This window comes from Malania oleifera, chromosome 3 (genome assembly GCF_029873635.1).
Source record: "Malania oleifera isolate guangnan ecotype guangnan chromosome 3, ASM2987363v1, whole genome shotgun sequence".
In the NCBI taxonomy this organism is placed as follows: domain Eukaryota; kingdom Viridiplantae; phylum Streptophyta; class Magnoliopsida; order Santalales; family Ximeniaceae; genus Malania; species Malania oleifera.
Window position 1 is genome coordinate 33905780 of NC_080419.1, and position 23048 is coordinate 33928827.

At 36.1% G+C, this 23048-nt stretch overlaps 1 protein-coding gene and 1 non-coding gene across 3 annotated transcripts in view; one reads left to right on the forward strand and one right to left on the reverse strand.

Moving 5' to 3' along the window:
* The window catches only part of LOC131152126 (serine/threonine protein phosphatase 2A regulatory subunit B''alpha-like), a 79717-nt gene that overhangs the window by 32964 nt on the left and 23705 nt on the right, over positions 1-23048 (forward strand). For both annotated transcript variants that reach the window (XM_058103784.1, XM_058103785.1), the window contains 8 exons: positions 113-355; positions 807-912; positions 1040-1139; positions 8596-8701; positions 8902-8992; positions 14033-14174; positions 14526-14673; positions 14800-14909. In XM_058103784.1, the coding sequence (XP_057959767.1) occupies positions 113-355; positions 807-912; positions 1040-1139; positions 8596-8701; positions 8902-8992; positions 14033-14174; positions 14526-14673; positions 14800-14909 (1046 nt within the window). The remainder of the gene's footprint in view (positions 1-112; positions 356-806; positions 913-1039; positions 1140-8595; positions 8702-8901; positions 8993-14032; positions 14175-14525; positions 14674-14799; positions 14910-23048) is intronic.
* Positions 21681-21787, reverse strand: LOC131152458 (small nucleolar RNA R71). The gene has a single exon (XR_009135959.1). It is a non-coding gene; the product is annotated as a small nucleolar RNA R71 (small nucleolar RNA).

Sequence of the window (23048 nt, forward strand, 5' to 3'; positions counted from 1 at the left end):
GTAAGTGGTTTGGGTGGAACGAGGAAGATACAGGGTTCAAATCTTATCATTTGGAGAAAAAACACATGGGAAAGATTCCTTATTTATTTATTTATTTTCAATATGAATGCAGGTGAAAACATTGCTGGCAGATGCAAAGTCAGGTGCTCCGCTGACTGCCATTGGGAACTCTACGAGTGCTAATGCTGCTTCAAGCAATTCATTACCTTCCATGTTTCCTGCTGGCAGTGCTCCTCCACTCTCACCACGAAGTACATCGGGCTCTCCACGTATCGTAAAACAGAGAGTTGGTCTTTCATCTTTGGCTTCCCCTTTAAAATTAGTCAGTGAGCCTGTACGAGAAATCATCCCCCAGGTTTGATTTCATGATAAGCTTCCTTAACTTTTTTTATTTCTGCTGACAATGCTAGTCATATACTGCTTCAGCATTCAGTCAAACATTTTTTTTGGTGTTTTTTCTGGTTGGTATGTATAAGCACGCAATAAGCTACCGTAAGGTTTGGTTCATGGGAGACCTATTGATTGGAATAGAACAGTCAGTATATAAGAATTTGAAAACTTACAAAAGAAGATTTATTGTCATTATAGAGCAAATGATAATGCAAAAAATATTTATGAATCCATGACGTGGAATAGATAAAAAGTGATTATTCCCAAATTTAACCACAGCATGTCTATTCATATCCTATCCAACCACATACAGATACAGATCTTATTTAATTGTATTCCTAGAGATTGACATTCATCGAATCAAAGGTAGCTTAAGTGGACATAGGGTTTGATTGAACTCTTTAATATGCCTGCAGTTTTACTTTAAAAGTGGACGACCACCTTCAAAGGAAATGAAAGAGCAGTGTTTGTTTAAGATTGATCGGTTTTTTCATAGTCACTTGGATGGACTGCAACTACATGGTGAGAACATGTTGGATAGGATTAGCTTTTGCATTATTGTCTTTATGTTTTAATTTTATTTTTTATGTTTTTTTTCTTCTTAATTTATTATTATTTTAATTTTTATTCTTTGTCTTTACAATGGTAGACTTTAAATCTGTTACAAAGGAAATCTGCAAGCTACCATCATTTTTCTCCTCTGCCCTTTTCAGAAAGATTGATGTTGACTGCAGTGGTGTTGTGACAAGGTACTCAACTTATTTATGATTATGTCGCTAGAAATTTATTAGTATATATTAATAATGCCTCATTTCAGATGCCCAAGAGCATAACATGGGCCTTCTGTCATTAGGGATCTCCTCCTCTACCCAAAAAATGTGCATTGCAAAGACAGTATATTTTTTCTTTCAGCCCATAAGCTCCTGTAAAACTAAAGAAGATATATCTTCTTATGAAAAGGGGGTGATGTTAAACGGGATAAAACGAAAACCATTAAAATTGTCAAGTTAATGTTTTGTAATTGACAATTGATTTTCTTGCCACTCTCTATGACACTTTATAAGTTGGGAAAAAAATTGTAAGCAGGCCATTAAAGGTGCTAGATTGATACTTAGGACTGATGGGGCATGTACTTAATATGCATTGTTTTTTGTCTTTACGGAAATGCGTAAAGTTGAAAATTTTGTAAGAACTTAACACATTTCATGGCTGTCATTGAAGAATTTTGCATGGTTCAAAATTTGCATGTTTATGATCCTTGTGTGGTTTTGCTTATGCTCCAAATAACTTGAGAGTATTTTATCTTGGAATTCTTGTTGCTAAAAATCCTCTAATTATGGGGGTTACAATATTAGGATTGAATAAATATGCCATTATCCTAAGTGTGAATTCGTTTATCCAATCAATGTGTTTGTGTGTCCACTCTAGCTCTGTTCTTTACATGTCACCTGGTCAACACTGCCCACATCCAGCTTATGTCTAGGAGGTAATCTGACTAGGCATGCACACTTAGGGAATCTTCTGGGTGATGCTATTGCAGGATCAATCTGAAATACCTATAGGCCTTTGGAGGAGATTTTTATGTCATTTTTCTTCTTCATGCTGGAAAGAAAATCAATGGGAAAGGAGTGGTCAGTACCCCCTACCAATTGCAATCCAGATATTGAATTTTGGAGTGCAATGCAAAATTGATCAGGATGCTAGTGTTCTAAAAGTTTTTCTGTCTGTTTTTGTTTTGTCCCCATTTTCTTTCTGCAAGAAAAGCAAAAAATAGTCAAGTGAAGCTTAAAAGAATATTGTGTGTTGAGATAATAGAGTAGGCAATGGCATTAAGCACATGAAATGGTCTACACAAAAAAAAAGTGCTAGTTGTGCTCTTTCATTGCTAATCTAACAAGATTCTGTAAGTGATATAAAAAATTTTGCATTTTGAAGATGTTCAACATTCTTATATGATTAATGTAGTTAAAAAAACTGTCTTGCATTCATAACTAAATTATCTGAGTTTATAGAAAGCTGATCACCAGTGCAGTGCCTCCTTATTCCTATTTTATTCCTATTTTTGTTACGCATCTGCTTCCAATTAACATTGGGCAAAGCATACAAGACAGTGCACTGTTTTAGTTTTGTGTGAAGTACTTAATTGATGCCACTGTCCTTACCAATATGATGTGCAAGTGGAGTCATACCATACCATTCATTCACTTACTATTCAGTAATTTTTCTTTAGGGTGAATATCTAGTGTAGATGACTTCACTCATCACGTCCTGCTTTGTTTGCTAGGTCAGCGGGCTTTATCAAAATTTCAATGTTGGCTTTTCCCTTCTATACCTCCAGTTATGTTATTGTTCAGTTCTGTGCAAAGTTCTGTTTCGTTATTAATTATTGCATCTTGGACTGTGAATTGCGTGTTTCTAGTGCTTGTATTAACTTTTTTTCTTTATTGGCCCATTGGGAGGCTGTTCGAGTATGTGGCTCATATTGAATGGAATACATGCATAGGGAAAGCATGGTGAATCAAGAACAAGGAACTGGGCTGTAGAAAGAACCGTTGACAGTTTGGTTGATGGTTTGCTTGAAACCATCGATGGTTTCAGCCTTCACAGTTCAGTCTCTGTTTTAAATCATTGACGGTTTGCTAAAATCGTCAATGGTCATGTTTGACACTGATTACGGATTTTGAATTGGGAAGATCAGTAGATTAGGGATTTCGGAGGATTTTCTTTCGGGGATTGCTAGAAGGGTACTTTAGGAACTTTCTAAGTCTTCTGTATGCATAGGGTTAGCATATAAACAATTATTGTTACCCTTGTTTGAGAGAGAGAGTGAAAATCAGCCGTTTTCTCTCATGGACGTAGGCACATTGTCGAACCATGTAAATTTTTGTGTTGTGTGCTTTATTGCTTTGATAATTGCTTGTGTGTGATTGTGTTTCTATATTATTCATCGTTGATTGCTGCATTGCACGATCTGATTCAATTTGTGTTTCTGCTGTGCATTGGTAATCTTTGCACAACAAATTGGTATCAGAGCTATTGGTTGCAATGCTTGGTTGGGATTTATTCTGCAAAGTTTGGTATTGTCAAGTTCGATGGATTGAGAAATTTTGGACTTTGGAAAATGAGGGTTAAGGACTTGTTGGTGTAGCAAGGTATGGTGAAGACATTATATGAGAGGCAGTCGGAAGGCATGGACGACATGAGTTGGAAGGAATTGGAAGCGAAGGCTGTGGCGATTATCAGACTTTGTCGAGCCAATGACGTGATGAATCACGTCATGGATTAGGAATCGTCGGCAGCAGTTTGACTGAAACTAGAGAGCTGGTATATGTCCAAGTCATTGATGAACAAGTTGTATCTTAAGCAAAACCTGTATGAGCTTAAGATGGCAGAGGGTTTGGATCTGAATCAACACATCAATGTATTCAATCAGATCATTAGTAATATGAAGCGGGTTGATGTGAAGTTCGACGACGAAGACAAGACGTTGATGCTGCTGAATTCTCTACCTACGTCTCCTATGTATGAGAATTTGATTATGACTCTGACATGGGGAAAAAAAACTCTGGAGTTGGAGGATATCACGAGTGCCCTGTTGGGTTTTCATCTGAGGAAGAAAGCCAGTGATGAGAATTCTCAAGGTGAAGGGCTTGTTGTGAAAGGTAATCAGGATCGTTGGAGAAGCAAGTTCTAGAGTGGACCGAGTAATAATAAGGCTCGGTCCAATTCTAGGAAGAGGAAGGATGTACAGTGTTTTAAGTGCGAGAAAAAGGGGCACATAAAATTGGATTGTCTAGAGAGGAAGAAGGCGAATGCAAAAAATAAAGAAGGTTCATCAAACTCGGAGAATGTAGTGGAAGAAGGAGACTCAGGGAGCGGTGATGGTGATATGCTTTTGGTCTTATGGATTCTTGGATCTTAGATTTGTTGTACTCTTATCACATGATGCCCAACAAAGACTGGTTCATTACTTACAAATTGGTAAATTTTGGTTCTCTTCTAATGGGGAATGATGCTTCATTCAAAATTGTCAGAATGGGGAACATCAGAATCAAGATGTTTGATGGTGTGGTGAGCACGTTATGCGATTTTGGGCATATATTGGAGTTAAGGAAGAATTTGATTTCATTGGGTACTTTAGATTGCAATGGGTTAAAGGGGCAGAAAGTACCAGGGAATATTTATACACTTCTAGGTACCATAGTTGTAGGTGGAGCTGCGACTGCAGAGTCTGAGTCGGATAGTACTGTTTTGTGCCATATGCGGTTAGGGCATATGGGAGAGAGTGGAATGATGGAGCTTCATAAGAGAAATCTTTTGAAGGGGTTTAAATTATGCAAGCTAGATTTTTGCTGGTACTGTGTGCTTGGGAAACATAATAGGGTACAATTCATGGCAGTCACGCACAAGACGGAGGGAATCCTTGATTACATTCATTTAGATGTTTGGGGGCCGGTGAGAGTAGCATCATGAAGGAGGCATATGTATTTCGTGAGTTTTATTGATAATTACTCACGAAAGGTCTGGGTGTACTTCATGCGACACAAGTCAGAGACGTTTGTCAAGTTTAAATTGTGGAAAATTGAGGTGAAAAATCAGATCGGGATAAAAATCAAACGCCTCAGATCAGACAACGGAATTGAATACATTGATTCGAGGTTTCATGGAGTTGTGCGAGCAGCATGGCATTAGGAGACATTTCACAGTATGCAAGACACCACAACAAAATGGTGTGGCGGAAAGGATGAACCGAATCATAGCTGAAAGGGCTCGGTGTCTCAGGTTGAATGCAGGGCTCGCGAAGAACTTTTGGGCAAAGGTAGTGAATATGACGTATTTCTTGATTAATAGATCACCAAGGGCAGCACTAGATGGGAAAGTTGCAGAGAAGGTGTAGATAGACATCGAGGTAGACTATTCCGGTTTGATAATATTTGGGTGTCGAGCCTATGTGCATGTTCCTAGTGAGGAGTGATCAAAGCTTGAAGCAAAGTCTAGACGATGCATCTTTCTTGGGTATCAGAAAGGGGTGAAAGGGTTCAAGCTATGGTATCCAAAGGCAAACAAGGTAGTGATTGGGAGAGACGTGATTTTCGATGAGAAAATCATGTTGCGGCATACTCACGAAGAAGAGGAGAAAAGGTGCTAGAAAACTGTAGTAACAATGAGCATGCAATGCAGGTGGAGTTAGAGACTCAAGGTACAAATGAAGTTGTTCAGAATGCAGGAAGTTCTAGCTCAGGAGACTAGCAGCAACGCAGTATAGCTGTAGATAGACCTAGACGCACTATCAGGCCACCGCTCAGGTACGGATTTGATGATCTAGTGTCTTATGCACTTATTGCTAGTAGCGGGGATCCTACTACCTTTCAAGAGGCGGTGCACAGCTAGGAGAAAAGTAGATGGATAGGCGCTATGGTGGAGGAGATGGAGTCATTGCATAAGAATCAGACGTGGGAGTTAGTGGAGCTTCCTACGGGGAAGAGGGCGATAGGATGCAAGTGGGTGTATGAGAAGAAAGAAGCGGTTTCAGAAAAATAAAAAAGAGAAATTCAAGGCTCAGTTAGTAGCAAAGAGTTACTCACAGAGGAAAGAGGTTGATTGTGATGAGATTTTCTCCCCTGTGGTCATACACACTTCTATCAAGGTAGTGTTGGGATTGGTGGCGCATTACGACATTGCATTTGGAGAAGATGGACGTAAAGACAGCTTTTCTCCATGGTGATTTGGAGGGGCTGATTTACATGATACAGCCAGAAGGGTTTAGTTAACCTAGATAGGAGCGCCTGGTTTGTAAATTGAAGAAATCACTTTACGGGTTGAAGCAGTCTCTGAAGCAGTGGTACAAATGCTTTGACTCTTACATGATTTGGATTGGCTACAGGAGGTGTGAGTATGATTGCTGCGTCTATGTGAGGAGTCTTGAGGACGGTTTACTCATATTTTTGTTGTTTTATGTTGATGACATGCTGATTGTTGCAAAGGATATGACTGAGGTAAATCAGTTGAGGACTCTATTGAGTAAAAAGTTTGACATAAAAGACTTGGATGCGGTTAAGTAGATTCTTGCGATGGAGATCACAGGGATAGAGTTGCAGGGGGATTGTGGTTATCTCAGGGTAGCTATGTGGAGAAGGTGTTGGAGAGGTTTAACATGGTTAATGCTAAACCGACGAGTACACCGTCAGCAAATCATTTTAGGTTGTCTACCGCCCAGTGCCCTAAGACGGATGAAGACATTCGTGACATGTCGAAGGTCCCTTATGCCAGTGCAATGGGTTGTCTGATGTATGCTATGGTATGTACAAGATCGGACCTAGCACAAGCTGTCAATGTGGTGAGTAAGTTCTTTTCGAATCTGAGTCGATAGCATTGGGATGTGGTCAAGTGTATTCTCAGATACTTGAGGGGTATAACAAGCTATGACATTATGATCAACAGACAACAATGTGATCCTTCAGTGGTAGGTTATGTGGATGCAGACTATGTAGGGGACTTGGATGACAGGAGGTCTACCATAGTGTACGTGTTCACCCTCGTGGGAGGACCTATTTGTTGGAGGTCCATGGTGTAGTCGCTCGTTGCTTTAACTACTACTGAATCGGAGTACATGACAGTGGCTGAGGCTGCCAAGGAAGCGTTGTGGCTTACATGATTGGTCAAGGAGCTGGGTATCCAGTAAGGTGGAGTTCAACTGCATTGTGATAGTCAGAGTGCCATCTATTTGGCGAAGAACCAAGTGTATCATGCGAGGACTAAGTACATGGATGTGTAGTTTCACAGGATCAGGGAACTGGTTGCTTCTGGTGAACTACTACTTGAGAAAGTTCACACGTTTGAGAATGCAGCAAATATGTTGACAAAGCCTGTTACAACGGAAAAGTTCAAGCATTGCTTGGACTTGATTAACGTTTCCAGGTGCTAGATGGGAGACGTCCCAATCTATTGTCCCAGGTGGAGCTGTGGGTTATGCTTTCGTATTTTTCCTAAGGGGTGAAGATTCGCCGAGGTGGAGATTGTTGGATTATGTGGTTCATATTGAGTGGAATATATGCACAGGGAAAGCATGGTGAAGTAAGAACAAGGAACTGGGCTGTAGGAAGAAACCATCGACAGTTTGGTCGACGGTTAACCCTTGAGAGATAATCGTCACTAATTTTCTTGAAACCTTCAACGGTCTTGTTCGGCCCTGATTATGAATTTTGAATTGGGAAGATCAGTAGATTGGAAATTTCATAGGATTTTCTTTTGGGGATTGCTACAGGGGTACTTTAGGAACTTTCTAAGTCTTCTGTACACATAGGGTTAGCATTTAAAAAATTATTGTAACCCTTGTTTGAGAGAGAGAGTGAAAATCAGCCATTTGCTCCTGTGGATGTAGGCACATTGCCGAACCACATAAATTTATTTGTCGTGTGTTTTATTGCTTTGATAATTACCTGCGTGTGATTGTGTTATTGTATTATTAATCGTTGATTGCTGCATTGCACGAACAAATTCAATTTGTGTTTCCGCTATGCATTGGTAATCTTTGCACAATATAGGCCCAATTGGCCTGAGCTGTGCAACTGGTGTGCTTATTTTAATGTTTTAAAAATGATATGTTTTAGAGTATTCCTATAAAATGATTATTGGGGTTGATTTATTGATTTAGCAACTGTCTGCCACTTTACTATAGGCTTCATTGTTATCCTTTTTCCTCTTTTTATATATATATATATATATATATATATATATATATATATATATATTGAGTACACATGATTTTGTATGTTGTTTCTTTATGAGTCTTGCAAACTACATAATTGTAATATTTTGATAGGTATAATTATAATTATAATTTATTTATTTGTTTATAACTTTTCATTGAAGTTTCGGTAGTAGTGTCATGTTGTTCCACACAACAATTGAATGGATGGGTTCCATTTATAGAATTTCTTGGTTGTAAAAATGTTAGTGTCGAGATTTGGTGATATAACTCTTTTGATATGTGCAGAACCTTTGTTTCATGAATGTTTTTGTGCTTTTTTGGACCTTTGTGTTCTTGGGTCTAGGGTTCCTTGGTGGAAGTGGGACATGATAAATTTTACTAGAAATAGGAAGGGCCTTTTTAGGTCCAAGATTTCCATAGCAAGTTTTTAACAGTACTTGGTGGGAAGTTTTATAATTGCTTGAATGCTTTGTTTGCTTCATAACATCTTGTAGGGATGCATTCATCAATTATTGGGTTAGAAGCCATATGTTGACAATGGATATAGCAACCCAAATTTATATGATTTTAAAGCAACCGGACTGCAAATACCTTACACAGGTCTGTTCTGTTTTGAAGCTATCATTCTCATACTCTACGTTCTTTCCAAGAATTTGCACATAATTTAAACTAATCACCATTCAGGAGTAACACATTCCAAATTACCTCTGTGGAAGTCAACATCAACATGTGCAATTTCGCATGAATTTCAGGTTTATGGTTTGACTGTTGCTTCTTTATTTGTTTCAACTTGATTACAGGATGACTTTAAGCATGTGCTTAGGGAACTTTTGGCATCTCATCCAGGGTTGGAATTTTTGCAGAGCACGCCAGAATTTCAGGAAAGATATGGTATGCTTTCACAGATATGGTTTTGGTCTTTTTCTACAAGTTTTCTTGTACGTGCTTAAATCATTACCTTTTATGCTTGAAGCTTGATGTTGATTTAAGGGACTTAGGTTGCTGAATTTGACAACTAGAACTTTTATTATTGGAATGATTTATACAGAAGATAGAGAAGATCAATTATAGCTATAAAATTTAGTCAGAGAAGTTATGGGAAGTAGATTAGGATAGTCTAGCAAAGAGACATGCATACATTTGAAAGATATAAATTTGCCTCTCTGAATACATTCACATGCATGGGAAAAGAATAAGATGAGGAGGAGGACGAGGAGAGAAGGGAGAGAGAGAGAGGTCTCAGCAGGTATCACTGGGAGACAAAATTCTTAGATCACCGAGGAAGGTTCAAAATTCTCCAAAATTCCTAGCCAATTGATTATACATTACATCTTCCTGTATAGGCATAATCCTAGTCAAACTAGGGTTACTGCCACCTTAGGCAACAACATCAAATGAAAATCCAAATGAAGTAAACAGAAAAACAAAATAAATAAACAAATTTTGCCGTAAACTATTACAGGCTTTTTCCTTCTTACCAAATTGCCTTTATTGGCTGTGGGACCTGTGATCTTCAATTTAGGCTTCCAAAGTGGATTATGTTGGTCTAACCATGCTAGTTTTTCTGCTCCAACAATTATGAAGTATATTCTTCTTTGCAAGAGTTGTGCATGCATATGCACACATCTGAAACCTTGGAATGTCTTTAGGGTATAAGTTTGCTTTGTTTTGTTTTGTTTTTTTTTTTTTTTGTTTTTTGTTTTTTCTTTTTGTTTTTTTTTTTAAATAATTTTTTTTATCGACTAAGAAGAAAAAAGTTTTCATTATGGGACGCCGAGGGCATGCCATCCATGTGCGAAAATCATTCAAGAGACAATAACAGAATCTAAAATTGTATGTGTCCAAAGACTACAAGCACTTTGTTGTGCATACCAATGTTTTGAAAGGTGGGCGTGTGAGTGAGTGTAGGTTAGAGAGTATTTTGAGGCTCTCACTTTTATTTGCATAATAGATGAGGCAGAGGTCAGGTTGCGGTACAATAGAAGGGGATGAAGCCTCAAATGGGGCGCCACTGGTGAAGGTGTGAAGCAGATGGGATTGCGAGCCTGCTCAGCCGATGTAACGGCGTGCGAGTGAAAAGAATGGGAATTCTGATGGATGGCACTGGAGGGTTTCAGTGAGGAAGATCTGCTGGTTGGGCTTCTCTCAGTGACAAGGATGGCGGTGCCAGGTGGTGTATTTTCTCCAATGCAGTAGTGGCAATTTCTTTTCTTTTCTTTTTCTCCAGGTTTCTTTGTCCTGCATATTGCTGCTTCTCAGTTTTAATAGCAGCCAATAGCAGTTCTTTTATTTTTTGGTAAGAAAAATCTGTGATGGAAATGTTTGATTAAATGGTACAATGGCGGTGGGGATTATTCAGGGAGAAGGGTTAGGCTGGCAGCTCGTAAGGCAGTGACAAAGAAGGGTGTTGACAGTTGTGATGGAGGGCACAGGTGTGCAGATAGTAATGATAGTGAGGAGGTGGATTGAAGTAAGGTGGTGTTTGGTAAATAGAAATCAACTCTAGGAATCAGAATTGGAATAGTTGATTCCCATTTCTAATGTTTGTTTTACGGTAATCTCATTCTAATTCCTATTCGCAGGAATGAGATTCCCCCTTTTGCCCACATTTTGATTCCTGACTCGTACTCTGGAATCAAATTTTGATTCTTGGACACACAATATTTATTAAAATATGATAATTTATGTTAATATAATATAGTATATAGTACATAAATTTTAAAAATAATATTAATATTATGATATTATTATTAATATTTAAAATTTTATAATATATTTTAATATAAATATTTAATCATCATCATTATTATTTTTTATTATGTATAATAATGTTATAACTTATAAAAATTAGAACAATATTAAATGTAAATATTATGGTATACTTGTGATATGCTTATTGATTTATTATATTATTATTTTTAATCTTAAAAATACATAAAATTAAATATTTATTGTCTTCAATTATAAACATATAATAGTGAAATTTAATAATGATATAGTGTAGAATATAGAGTACTATTGTATATTACATATACGCTGGCACATATATATTATAATGTAATATTATATATAATATAAGAAGGTATGTAAATAAAAAAATAATGTTAAGATACTACTATGTATAATATAATATCACATAAATCTAAAAACGAATATTAATATTATAACATCATTAAATATAAATATATAATAATATTTTTAATATAAAATATTTTAATCATATTATTAATATTTATATTATATATAATAATATTATAACCCATAAAAAGTAATAGAAAAGTATTAAACTATAGAGTACTATGATATAATTGTTGTTATTATTATGTATAACCCTAAAATAATATAAAATATTAATTATTAATATCATTAATAAAAATTTATATTAAATTTTAATAATGATATAATATATAAAAGCAGAATAAAATACTTTTGTGTAATAAAATATAATGGTATGATGGTTGTTTTATTTTATTATTATTTTATATCAAATAATAAATTAGTTACAGTGTTATAATATATGAGATTTTTATTTATTTTTAATGAATTTCATATTAATAAATAATATTTATAGAATATAAGATAAATATAATACTAATAATATAGTTAAAAAATAATAATAATAAAAAAAATAATAAAATATGATATGCAAAGTATAATCAAGTACATAATTATCAAAATGATTTTATTGTGAAAAAATATTCATTATATAACTTAATAAAGTAATAGTATGCAATAATTATATATTTATAATGTTATTAGTCCATATTAAATTAATTAAATAAATTTTTTATACTGTAATAACATAATTGATAAATTAGACTCATTTACAATTCCTATGTTTATATATACCAAACACTATAATACAATTTCGATTCCGATTCCTTGCTGAACTTGCTGAACCAAACATGAGAGAATATGACATTCCGTTTCTGATTCCAGTGAATTTCGATTCCATTTTTGATTGGGATTTCAATTGTGAACCAAATGCTACCTAAGGCTCTGATGCCAATTGATGTAGTGCCAATTGGCATAAGAGATAGCAATAGGGAAGAGGGGAAATAAAGAGAAAGCAATTGGAATTTGGAAATAAAAGATAATTAAAAGTTAAGGAAAAATTCAATTAGGATTTCAACAATCAAGAATGCAACCTACCCTATACATTTATGCATCAAACCTTTATGCAAACTTTTCTCTTAAAACTAAATATGGAAACACAATTCCTCCAAGCTGTAAATTACATAATTAAATCTGATAAACAAAATCCTAAATTATGCCTATGCCTGTGGTTAATGTGAAGACTCCACCCAGTTTGATCCCTATCACTATGTTACATGGACTCTCTAGTCTCTAGTACTAGTTTCAGATTGGCTGCATGTCCAAGTGATGGAATTTCTTGCTTTTGGATGATTTTCCATCATTTTGAAGTGTCTAGTGGTAGTATTCATGTCCAATGTCCAAGCATCAGTTCTAGGTGCAGCACACTGATGGCTCTGAGTATCAAAGCTTGTATTGTCCATAAAGTGCACCGTTTATGTGTGTGTCAAGAAACTTTCCCTTGAATATATTTCAAATTTTAATTTTATGTTAATGATAAACTGAAATTCTTGAATATTATATACTATATAGGTTGACCAAAAGGGTAAGAAAGAGTGAATATTGTGAAGGATTTAAGGAAGAAAAAAGATCTCAAAACCTGTGCCACTTAACTATTTTTTACTGACTTAATGGAAAGAAATTGTAGTGGTTTTGAAGGAACAGAAATTTCTCCTAAAATTGTAAAGGTAGATGGCTTAAAACATTTTAATTTTGGTCCATATGGGAGCATTTTGTAAGTTAGAAATCTGCCTGTTATTTTTTTTTTTTTTTCAATGCGTCTCTTTGTAATTTTGTCTTTGTACTTGCGTTGGACTCCCTTGGTGCCATTGGTGTTTTTCTGTTCTCCTATGGAAAAATGATGGTGAGTATATGGTTCTTGAGAAAGACAGCATAAAAGAGCTGGAACGAACCTTTGTAGTACCATGCCATGCATGTGTAAATTATAGGACTAATTTCTTCCTTCTTTCCCCTGCAAGGGATATAATTGATCATATGCATGAGATTGTGGTTGTAACGTGGTTGAAAGAAGACAAAAAGAAAAAAAAAAGAAAGTGAGGGGGTTGATTTATTTGGAGAGAGTCACCCTTTGAGTGCCTTTTTTTCAAGGGCAGAAGGGGTGGGGGCTGTGGTGTGGTGGTGTTAACCAATTTGCAGTGTGTTTTGGGGGCTGCTTTCATGTACTGTGTGTGTGTATATATTCTTTAATTTATTTTTATGGAGGATTTTTTGTCCTCTTTTGTTTATTTAGGAGGATGCCTTGCCCTCCTTTTTGCCTTTTCTTCCCCTCTAAATAAATATTAGTTTTCTATCCAAAACTATAAATTCTTGCCTTCGTTAATCTATTGTTCCTGTTACTGGCTGTGGTGTCCTTGGAAACAGACTAGTTTTTCTTTTCCTTTTTTTTTTCCTCTCTCTTTTCTGCTTAATTCTATTTAGAGATTATTTGGTAGCTTTTGAGTTTTTGGAGCTCTCTCGATTAACCCCAAACCATGCACAGCTCCCTCTCTCATCGAGACTTGATGGGGCATTTGATTCAAGAAAGACAGCCACTGCACAAAGTTTCCATGCCATCAGGACATTTCATTTTAGTGCTTATATTAATTAAATGTTTTTGGAATTTTAGGTTTGCCCATTATAATTAGCATGGTATGCTCCTTGTTCACTTGTGATAGATGTGGTTTTCCGACATATTGTCTGAAAAAATGATCTGTGTACACCACACACACACAGGCTTCCTGGTCCTTAGGCCAGTTCTATTGATTGCATCAGTTGAATGTGGTCTAAATGTAACTACGTCTAGCTTATGTATTGTGACTTCTATTGCAATTTGCACAGCTGAGACAGTCATATACAGGATCTTCTACTACATTAATAGAACAGGAAATGGCCATCTTACTCTGCGTGAGCTGAAACGCGGGAATCTAATTGCTGCAATGCAGTATGTGGATGAGGAAGAAGACATTAACAAAGTTTTGAGGTGGGTTTATCTTTTGAAATATTGGCCTGGCACTCACGAGTTTCTTGAAATTACATTCTTGGTTAGATATCTGGGACCAGTTAAATAGCTCGTTTTATATATTGAATAGAGTTACTTTTTAATTTATGTTTTCATCAACTTTAGATTTAGTCCCATTAGTGAGTAAGAGGATACCTGTAACCCATCTTAGGGCCAATTTTATAGCCTAGTATGATATCTATTGTTTGTTTCCCTCGCTCCTTACTTTCTCTATTTTGAAGATTGTAAGGAAGTGCATAATTAAAATTTTGAAATTCCATTTTCATTACATTTGTTACATAATCAATTCTTGTTCTTTCTTCTTTACTGCAGGTACTTTAGTTATGAACATTTCTATGTGATATACTGCAAATTTTGGGAGCTTGACACCGACCACGATTTCTTGATTGACAAGGAGAACCTAATTAGATATGGTAACCATGCCCTCACCTACCGGATTGTTGATAGAATTTTCTCTCAGGTTTGCATTTATTATATTCTGCTTATTGTATATTATTTAGTTTTTGTCGAGGATGGAGTTAGATTTTTGCCAGAAAAATTTACATCTATTTCTATGAATCTTATTTATAATTGAATCTCATTTCAGGTTCCCAGAAAATTTGTTAGTAAAGTTGAAGGGAAAATGAGTTACGAAGATTTTGTTTACTTCATGCTCTCGGAGGAGGATAAATCATCTGAACCAAGTCTTGAGTACTGGTATATTTTCTCCTTTATTTCTGAAGAAAAATATTCTAGAGAATTCTATGTATTCACTTTTCACAATTTTGTGGTCAATTTTTTTAATAAAAAAATAAAATATATTATGATGAAAGAGTGTATACGGAGGATGAAAAATCCATTATACGACTTGGAAGAAAAAATAACCAGAAAGGAAACAAATACAAGTGGAAAACATAAAAATTAAGCTGACAAATCCAACCAACTTGCATTGGATATATAAAGATTCACGTTTTAAAACCCTTTCAGAGAAAACTGATAATGAAACGAAGAAAATAATCCTATCCCAAATTAAATCAAAAGCTGAAGTGCAGTCTCGAAAAATATGAGCATTTCTCTCAAGCCAAAAATACCCACAAAATAGGAAAAAATGCACATCTAAAAAAATCCTCGTGTTCTTTTCAAATATTTTAAAAATCAAATATGGAAAAAAAAGCCTCCAAAAAATTAGGATATTCCAAGCACTCTTTAAACAGTTCAAACAGCTCGTTCCATAAATATTAAGCTGTGGAGTAATGAGAGAGAAAAAAAATCTATGTGTGATCTTCTTTGTGAATGCAACACATAACACACATCTAGGGATAGAGCCATTTAAGATCTTCAATTTGCATCAGATTTTTGGTATTTACTAAGGATGGTTGTCCCCACAAAATGCCTTTGCTGGTAAATAAACCTTTGTTTTCGACAAATGATTTAGCAAGAGGAAAAAAACTAGAATACAAATGAGGAGAAAACTAAAAATAGGAGATTTATTCACAAAATTAGAGTCTTTGAAGTTAAGATGACATTAACAAAGATGGAAAGTGGGAAATCTATAGGACCAGATAAAATACCGATTGAAGTTTGCAAATGTTTAGGGGATAAAAGGAAACATTTGGTTAACTAATCGATTCAACACTATCATAAAAACCAAGAAAATGCTCGAAGAATGGAGGGAAAGTACGTTAGTACCACTATACAAAAACTAAGGTGATATTCAAATCTCTAATAACTATTGTGGAATTAAGTTTACGTGTCATACAATGAAATTATGGGGAAGGGTTATTGAACATACAATAAGACTAGAAACGAGGATTTAGAAAATCAATTTGGTTTTATGCCTAAGAGATCAACAATAGAAGCTATTTATCTTTTAAGAAGTTTAATGGAAAAGTGCAGGGAAGAGAAGAGGGACTTGCTTATGTTTTTTATTGACCGAGTTAAATCATATGACAGAGTACCTAGAGAAGTTCTTCGGTGGGTCTTAGAAAAGAAGGGGGTATGCAGTAGATGTACTGCGATCATTAAGGATATGTATGATAGAATAGTGACTAACATTAGATTATAGGAGGGGAATCTAGAGATTTTCTAATCACAATAGTTGTACACCAAGGTTCCACTTTGAGTCCTTATCTTTTTACTTTAGTAATTGATGAACTTACTAGGAATATCCAAAATGAGATCCCTTGGTATATGTTGTTTGCAAATGATATCGTGTTGATTGATGAGAGTTGGATCGGAGTAAAATCTAAGCTAGAACTTTGGAGAGCCACATTAGAGATTGAAAGGCTTAGGATAAGTAGGAATAAGACAGAACATATGAAATGTAATTTTAGTAATGTAAGGAGTAGCAGTGGAGAGTATATTAAACTTTATATTCAAGAGATTAATAGCACTAATAGATTTAGAAGTCTTGGGTCTATTATGCAAGTGGAAGGGGAAATTAGAAGATGTAGTATATAGAATTAAACCAGGTTAGGTGAAGTGGAGGAGTGCGTCAGGTGTGTTGTGTGATCGTAGAATACCCTTAAAATTAAAAGGGAAGTTTTGTAAGACGACTATAAGGCCGAATATGCTTTATGGTTCAGAATGTTGGGCAACTAAGAAACAACATGTACAAAAAGTAAAAGTTTCTTAAATGTGGATGTTAAGGTGAATGAATGGTATAACATTAAAAGATAAAGTAAAAATTAAGCATATATGCAATAATTTAAGCATAACACCCATTGAAGAGCACCTGTGAGGAGGAGTGAGTTAGTTATTGTTTTTGGCATGAAAGGGGTAGGGGTAGTCTTAAAATAACTTGGAAAAAGGTAGTGAGGAAGGATTTGATAGCCCTTAATCTAATAAAGGGAAATGCTCTCAACCGGGTGAATTGGCAGAAAAGGATTCATGTAGCCGACCCCACCTAGTGGGACTTAAGGCTTGTTGTTGTTCTTGTACCAAATGCATCCAAGCACGAAATTTTAACTTTCCTACAATAAGAAAAAAAACCTAGGGATTGAGGAAAGCTCCTTCATCTCCCTAGTCCCTATCATTAAGATTCCTATGAAAAGTGTTTCAAGAACAATATTTCTATCAATAATGAGAAAAGAGGTAATAGATGCCTTAAGATGTGAAGTTAGATGGAGGAGACAAGGGAAAACAACCTAAAAGGAAAGCTCTTTGAGTCAAAGATCCTTCTAAAAATGGAACTCTACAATCAGCTCCCACTATATATTTGGTGCAAGGAAAGAAAATAGGGAGATACATGTGAAATGATTTCTAGGCTTTCATGCTAAACTCTAGCTGCAATATTAGCATCCTACTCATACTATTTTGGGGCATATTTACTCTTAATAATCAAATGGCAAATAGAAATATCCAAAGGAGAATGCCATAATCACCCACAAGGGAAATGTTCTTAGACTCCAAATTACAGAGACCCAAGCCCCTTTCGTCCTTAGACAAACCAATAAACTCCCAACTCATATGGTGATCCCTCCTCTCACCACCTCTGACCAAATAAGATCTTTTATAATCATCTCCAACCTATTAGCTGCCTCTTGCAAACCTTGAAGGCTCAAACAAGCATAAAAAATGAAAGTGAATTGAGGAAAGATGCACATGGACTAATGTGATGCAACCTCCCTAATGACAAAAGAGCACCCTCCAGCCATGAAGGCATTTAGAAACCTTAGCAATCACTGAGTTCTAAACCTCTTAGGGGGAGGATTACCATGCAATGGAACTTCGAAATTAATCAGAGGCCATTTTAAGATCTCGCAACCAACATAAGTAGCATACCTAGAGGTCACCTTTAGACTGAGATTAATAGTGGCTGCAGCACGCTTGCCTAACTTAATAGTAAGCCCAGAAACTATCTCAAAGACCTCTATGTAAGAATATTGCAAAGAGAAATACTATTTTTAGACCAGAATAAAATAGTGTCATCCAAGTGCTAGACAATCACCCCATCCCTTCCTATGTGTCACGAGCAAAGCTTGTTCAAAGCATTATGCTTGCTTGTAACTACTTGCCTTTGGTGCACAAGATGAGTTACCATCATGTAAGTATTAGTTCAAGTTTTATGCTTTGAGTATGTATAAGCCTGATGTAAAGTGAGTGTTCATCAGTCTTGTAAAATTCACTAGCGTTTGTAAATGTGTTAGCCTACTTACTTTCTTCGCTTAACACGTTGCTTACGGAGGTATTGTTAATGAATTACGTTGCTTCAATCTGCTTGCCACTTGCTTTCATAAATTGCTTACTTTTCATTCCATTGCTGCGAATGTGTACTTGTGGTAAATTGTAATAATCTTGGCTTGACTAGTTGAGATTGCTTTAGCTAGTGTTGTTGGACCCTTCACAAGGTGTGAAGTGTTCAACTCATGAGAATTGGTATCAAAGCATAATTAATTGCTATGTGAATTTGGTTTCCTTTGTGGTGGGATTGTGTGAGGCATCGGTAAGAGACCATGCCAACCAATATTGAGAGAATTGAAGCGCTAGAGGCGTAGGCTGACACAACCAACAATGTGGCCATGGGGATGGCCAAAATTGCAAACGTATTGATGCATTGGAGGGATCACAAAAGCATTAACAGGGTTCTACAATGGATATGTAAGATGACCTCCACACGATAGTAGAAACTTTATAGGCTTAGATGGCAGATTTGACTACCAAGATTAACTAGATGGTTCTTGTTATGGGAAAAAGGTGCTAGAACCCATAACATATGGAGGTGCTTATGATGCTAAGGAGTTAGAAAACTTCTTAGTTGACATGGAGCAATACTTTTGTGTTGTGTGGACCAACTCAAAAAAGGTTGAAGTATCTATCGCAACAATGTTCTTGGTTGGTGATGCTAAGTTATGGTGTGTACCAATTACAATAAGATATAAAGTGGACGTTGTGCTAAAAAAAAAGAGAGAAGAAAATGGATGTTGTGTAATTAATTGTTCAGCAGACTTGAAGAGAGAGCTCAATGCCCAATTCTTTCCTAATAATGTTGAGTACAATGCTTGATGTAGACTGACAGACCTTAAGCACAATGGTTCAATTAGGGAGTATGTGAAACTGTTTTTTGCTTTGGCATTGGATATTCGAGACATGTTAGAGAAAGACAAGTTAATCTATTTTCTTGAGGGGTTGAAGTTGTGGGCAAGGGCAGAACTTTATTGGCAAAGAGTTCAAGACATGCCTACCACACAAGCTGCCGTAGAACACTTGATTAACTATGCTGGAGAGAGTTCCACAATGTTCAAAGAGAGTGGCGTGGGTAGAAACAAAGGAAAATCTTTCAAGAAGGGAAAACCCAAAAGTGGAGCCAACACCCAGGCATAAGTTCAAAGAAAGTTTCATTATCTTGATCATTTAACACACCCAATGTTAAGGGTAAGATGACATGCTTCTTATGTCGAGGCCCTCACTGAATTGCTGATTTCCCTCACAAGTCATCACTTAATGCATTACAAGCTTCCACTACAGAGGGGTTAATGCAAGATGATGAGGATGAGGAGGAAACCACGAGGATGGGTGCAATGTGCTTACCTAATGCATTGGTGAGGCAGAAGAAAGAACCAGAAGTTACCTAGGCTAAAGGGTTAATGTTTGTGGATCTTTGGATCAATAGGAAGAGCACCCATGTTATGGTGGATAGGGACTGCCCATAACTTTGTCTTGTAGGCAAGAAGCATTGAGATTCAACTTAAACATAGAGAAGGACTCATGACGCATTAAAGCAGTTAACTCTACAACTTAGCCTATGATGTGCGCCTAAATATGTATATTTAGTCCTGCTAACTTAGTTTGCTAGGATGAGCATTATGGTTTATAATGCGTATTTATTATATTTTTTGAGTTACTTTTGGTTTATCTTATATTTCAGGTATTTTGGAGCTTAAACTAAATAATTGGGTGTGAAAAAGTTGCTACAAAGAGATTCGATATTGGGCTCGTTGGATAGTGCTCGTCGAGCTTATCGCAACAGTATCAAAATTGCGTCATTCCGAGTTTGGTGTTTATGGGTTATGAGAGCTTGACAGTGTATGGAGGTTATTAGTTGATGTGGGCCCATAGCATTATTCAATTGGAAGAACTTGGTTTGAAGATTGACTAATTTATACAAAGTTGCAAAAGAAAGCTGTATAGGTGGCTGACACAACCAAAAAGAAAATATGGTAGTGGGGCCCAAAATTAATGATGGCAAAGAAAGGAGTTGCATATTCTTGCATTAAAGTCAAGGTGAAGAAAGAGAAAGGGGTCACTTTTATGGGGGCCATGTTTCTTTTCCTCATAGTGGGCTAGCAAGAACGAAGCCCAACAAGAAGACCTAAACCTAAAACACAAATATAAAAGGAGGCAGAGATGCACACTGCAGAGAGCAGCGGGGGAGCCGCATGAAGCACTGCACAGAACAGAGAGAGCTACACATCAGCATTTTTTCTCCCTTTTCTCAATGTTTTCCTTTCCCAATTATGTGATGTTTAACCTCATGATGAGCGGTTATTTCATTGTACTTGGATCCGGATGAAGCCTAAATTGGTTCAATTCTAAACTATTTCTCCATTCAATAAAAATTGTTGTATTTATTGTTTAAATTGAATGTCTTGGCATGACTTTGATTTCCTGACTAGTTAAGTTATTTTATTCTTTTTGTTTACCAGAAGTTTAACAAAGAATCATTATGAACTAATTAGGTTGTTCTATTCTTTTTTTTTACCGAGAGGTCTAATAAAATATTATTGCAATTCATAACATGATGTCTAGATATTCATGCTTTTAGTATCTTGAATGAACTTTAATGTCATATATTCCATAATACTAGATTAGCCTCTAGGTATTATGTGTTAGATTATTGAATGGGTAAATTGTTGGGATTGACTAATTAGGTGGATTCTAGGATTTGGGTGCACATTTATATATTGTTTGTTATTAATTCTACTTGCTTTCATTATTTACCGCTTATTTTAAATTCGAGAAAAATTCAAAATTCTTAGACTAGCATTAGGTAATTGGCCCATAAAAATTGTCCTCTTGAATTTTCTGTCAAGTCTCTACTGGATCGACCTTGAAACCACTAGTCTACTCTAGATTCGTGCACTTGCGAGTTAAAACACCATATTCACTATGGCCGACCACGATGAAGAACCAAAACCCCTTAAGGACTTTTTTTCTCCCATCACCACCAATCCGCCATCCTCCATTGTGTTGCCTAACACTACGGAAACCCACTTTGAACTAAAGCCCCAAATCATTGCTCTTTTACCAACTTTCTATGGGCTCGAGCGGGAATACCCTTACTTGCATGTGAAGGAATTCCTAGACTTATGCTCGACATTCAAATTTCAAAACTTCAATGAGGAATCGGTTAGGCTTAGGTTCTTTCCCTTTTCACTCAAGGAAAAGGCCGAGGCTTGGCTAAACTCTCTTCCTACTCAGTCCATAACCTCTTGGGGGATCATGGTTTCTAAATTCCTAAATAATTTTTTCCCCATGGCTAGGACTAATGATCTTTGTAGGGAAATTGCTGATTTTTCTCAGGAGGAGAATGAATTGTTTTATGAGAGTTGGGACCCCTTTAAAAATCTCCTTATCAAATGTCCTCATCATGGTTTTGAACTCTGGCGATTAGTTCAATATTTCTACAATGGACTCACTTAAGCAAACATGAGTCTCATTGAATCCATGAACAAAGGGTGTTTTGTTCAGTTGAGTGACGTTGATGCTTATGACTTCTTAGAGTCCTTGGCCGAGAGCTCTCAGTAATGGGATTTCTCTAGTTATACTCGTTCTGCCACCCCTAAAAAGGGTGGTATCTATCATGAAAACTTGTTGAATTTTGAATGTGTTTTAACTCTCAAGTGCACGAATCTAGAGTAGACTAGTGGTTACGAGGTCTATCTAGTAGAGACTTGACAGAAAATTCAAAAGGACAATTTTTATGGGCCAATTACCTGCTAGTCTAAGAATTTTGAATTTTTCCTAAATTTAAAGTAAGCGGTAAATAATGAAAGCAAGTAGAATTAATAACAAACAATATATAAATGTGCACCCAAATCCTAGAATCCACCTAATTAGTCAATCCCAACAATTTACCCATTCAATAATCTAACACATAATACCTAGAGGCTAATTTAGTATTATGGAATATGACATTAAAGTTCATTCAAGATACTAAAAGCATGAATATCTAGGCATCATATTATGAATTGCAATAAATCTTTTTTAGACCTCTCGGTAAATATAAAGAATAGAACAACCTAATTAGTTCATAATGATTCTTTGTTAAACTTCTAGTAAACACAAAGTATAAAATAACCTAATTAGTCAGAAAATCAAAGTCATGCCAAGACATTCGATTTAAACAATAAATACATAAATTTTTATTGAATGGAGAAACAATTTAGGATTGAACCAATTTAGGGTTCTTTCGAATCCAAGTACAATGAAATTAGCTGCTCATCATGAGGTTAAACATCACATATTTGGGAAGGGAAAACATTGAGAAAAGGGAGAAAAAACGCTGATGTGTAGCTCTCTTTGTTCCGTGTAGTGCTTCGTGTGGCCCCCCTACTGCTCTCTGCAGTGTGCATCTCTGCCTCCTTTAATATTTGTGTTTTAGGTTTAGGCCTTGTTGTTGGGCTTCGTGCTTGCTAGCCCACTATGAGGAAAAGAAACATGGCCCCCATAAAAGTGACCCCTTTCTCTTTCTTCACCTTGACTTTAACGCAAGCAAGAATATGCAACTCCTTTCTTTGCCATCATTAATTTTGGGCCCCACTACCATATTTTCTTTTTGGTTGTGTCAGCCACCTATACGACTTTCTTTTGCAACTTTGTATAAAATAGTCAATCTTCAAACCAAGTTCTTCCAAT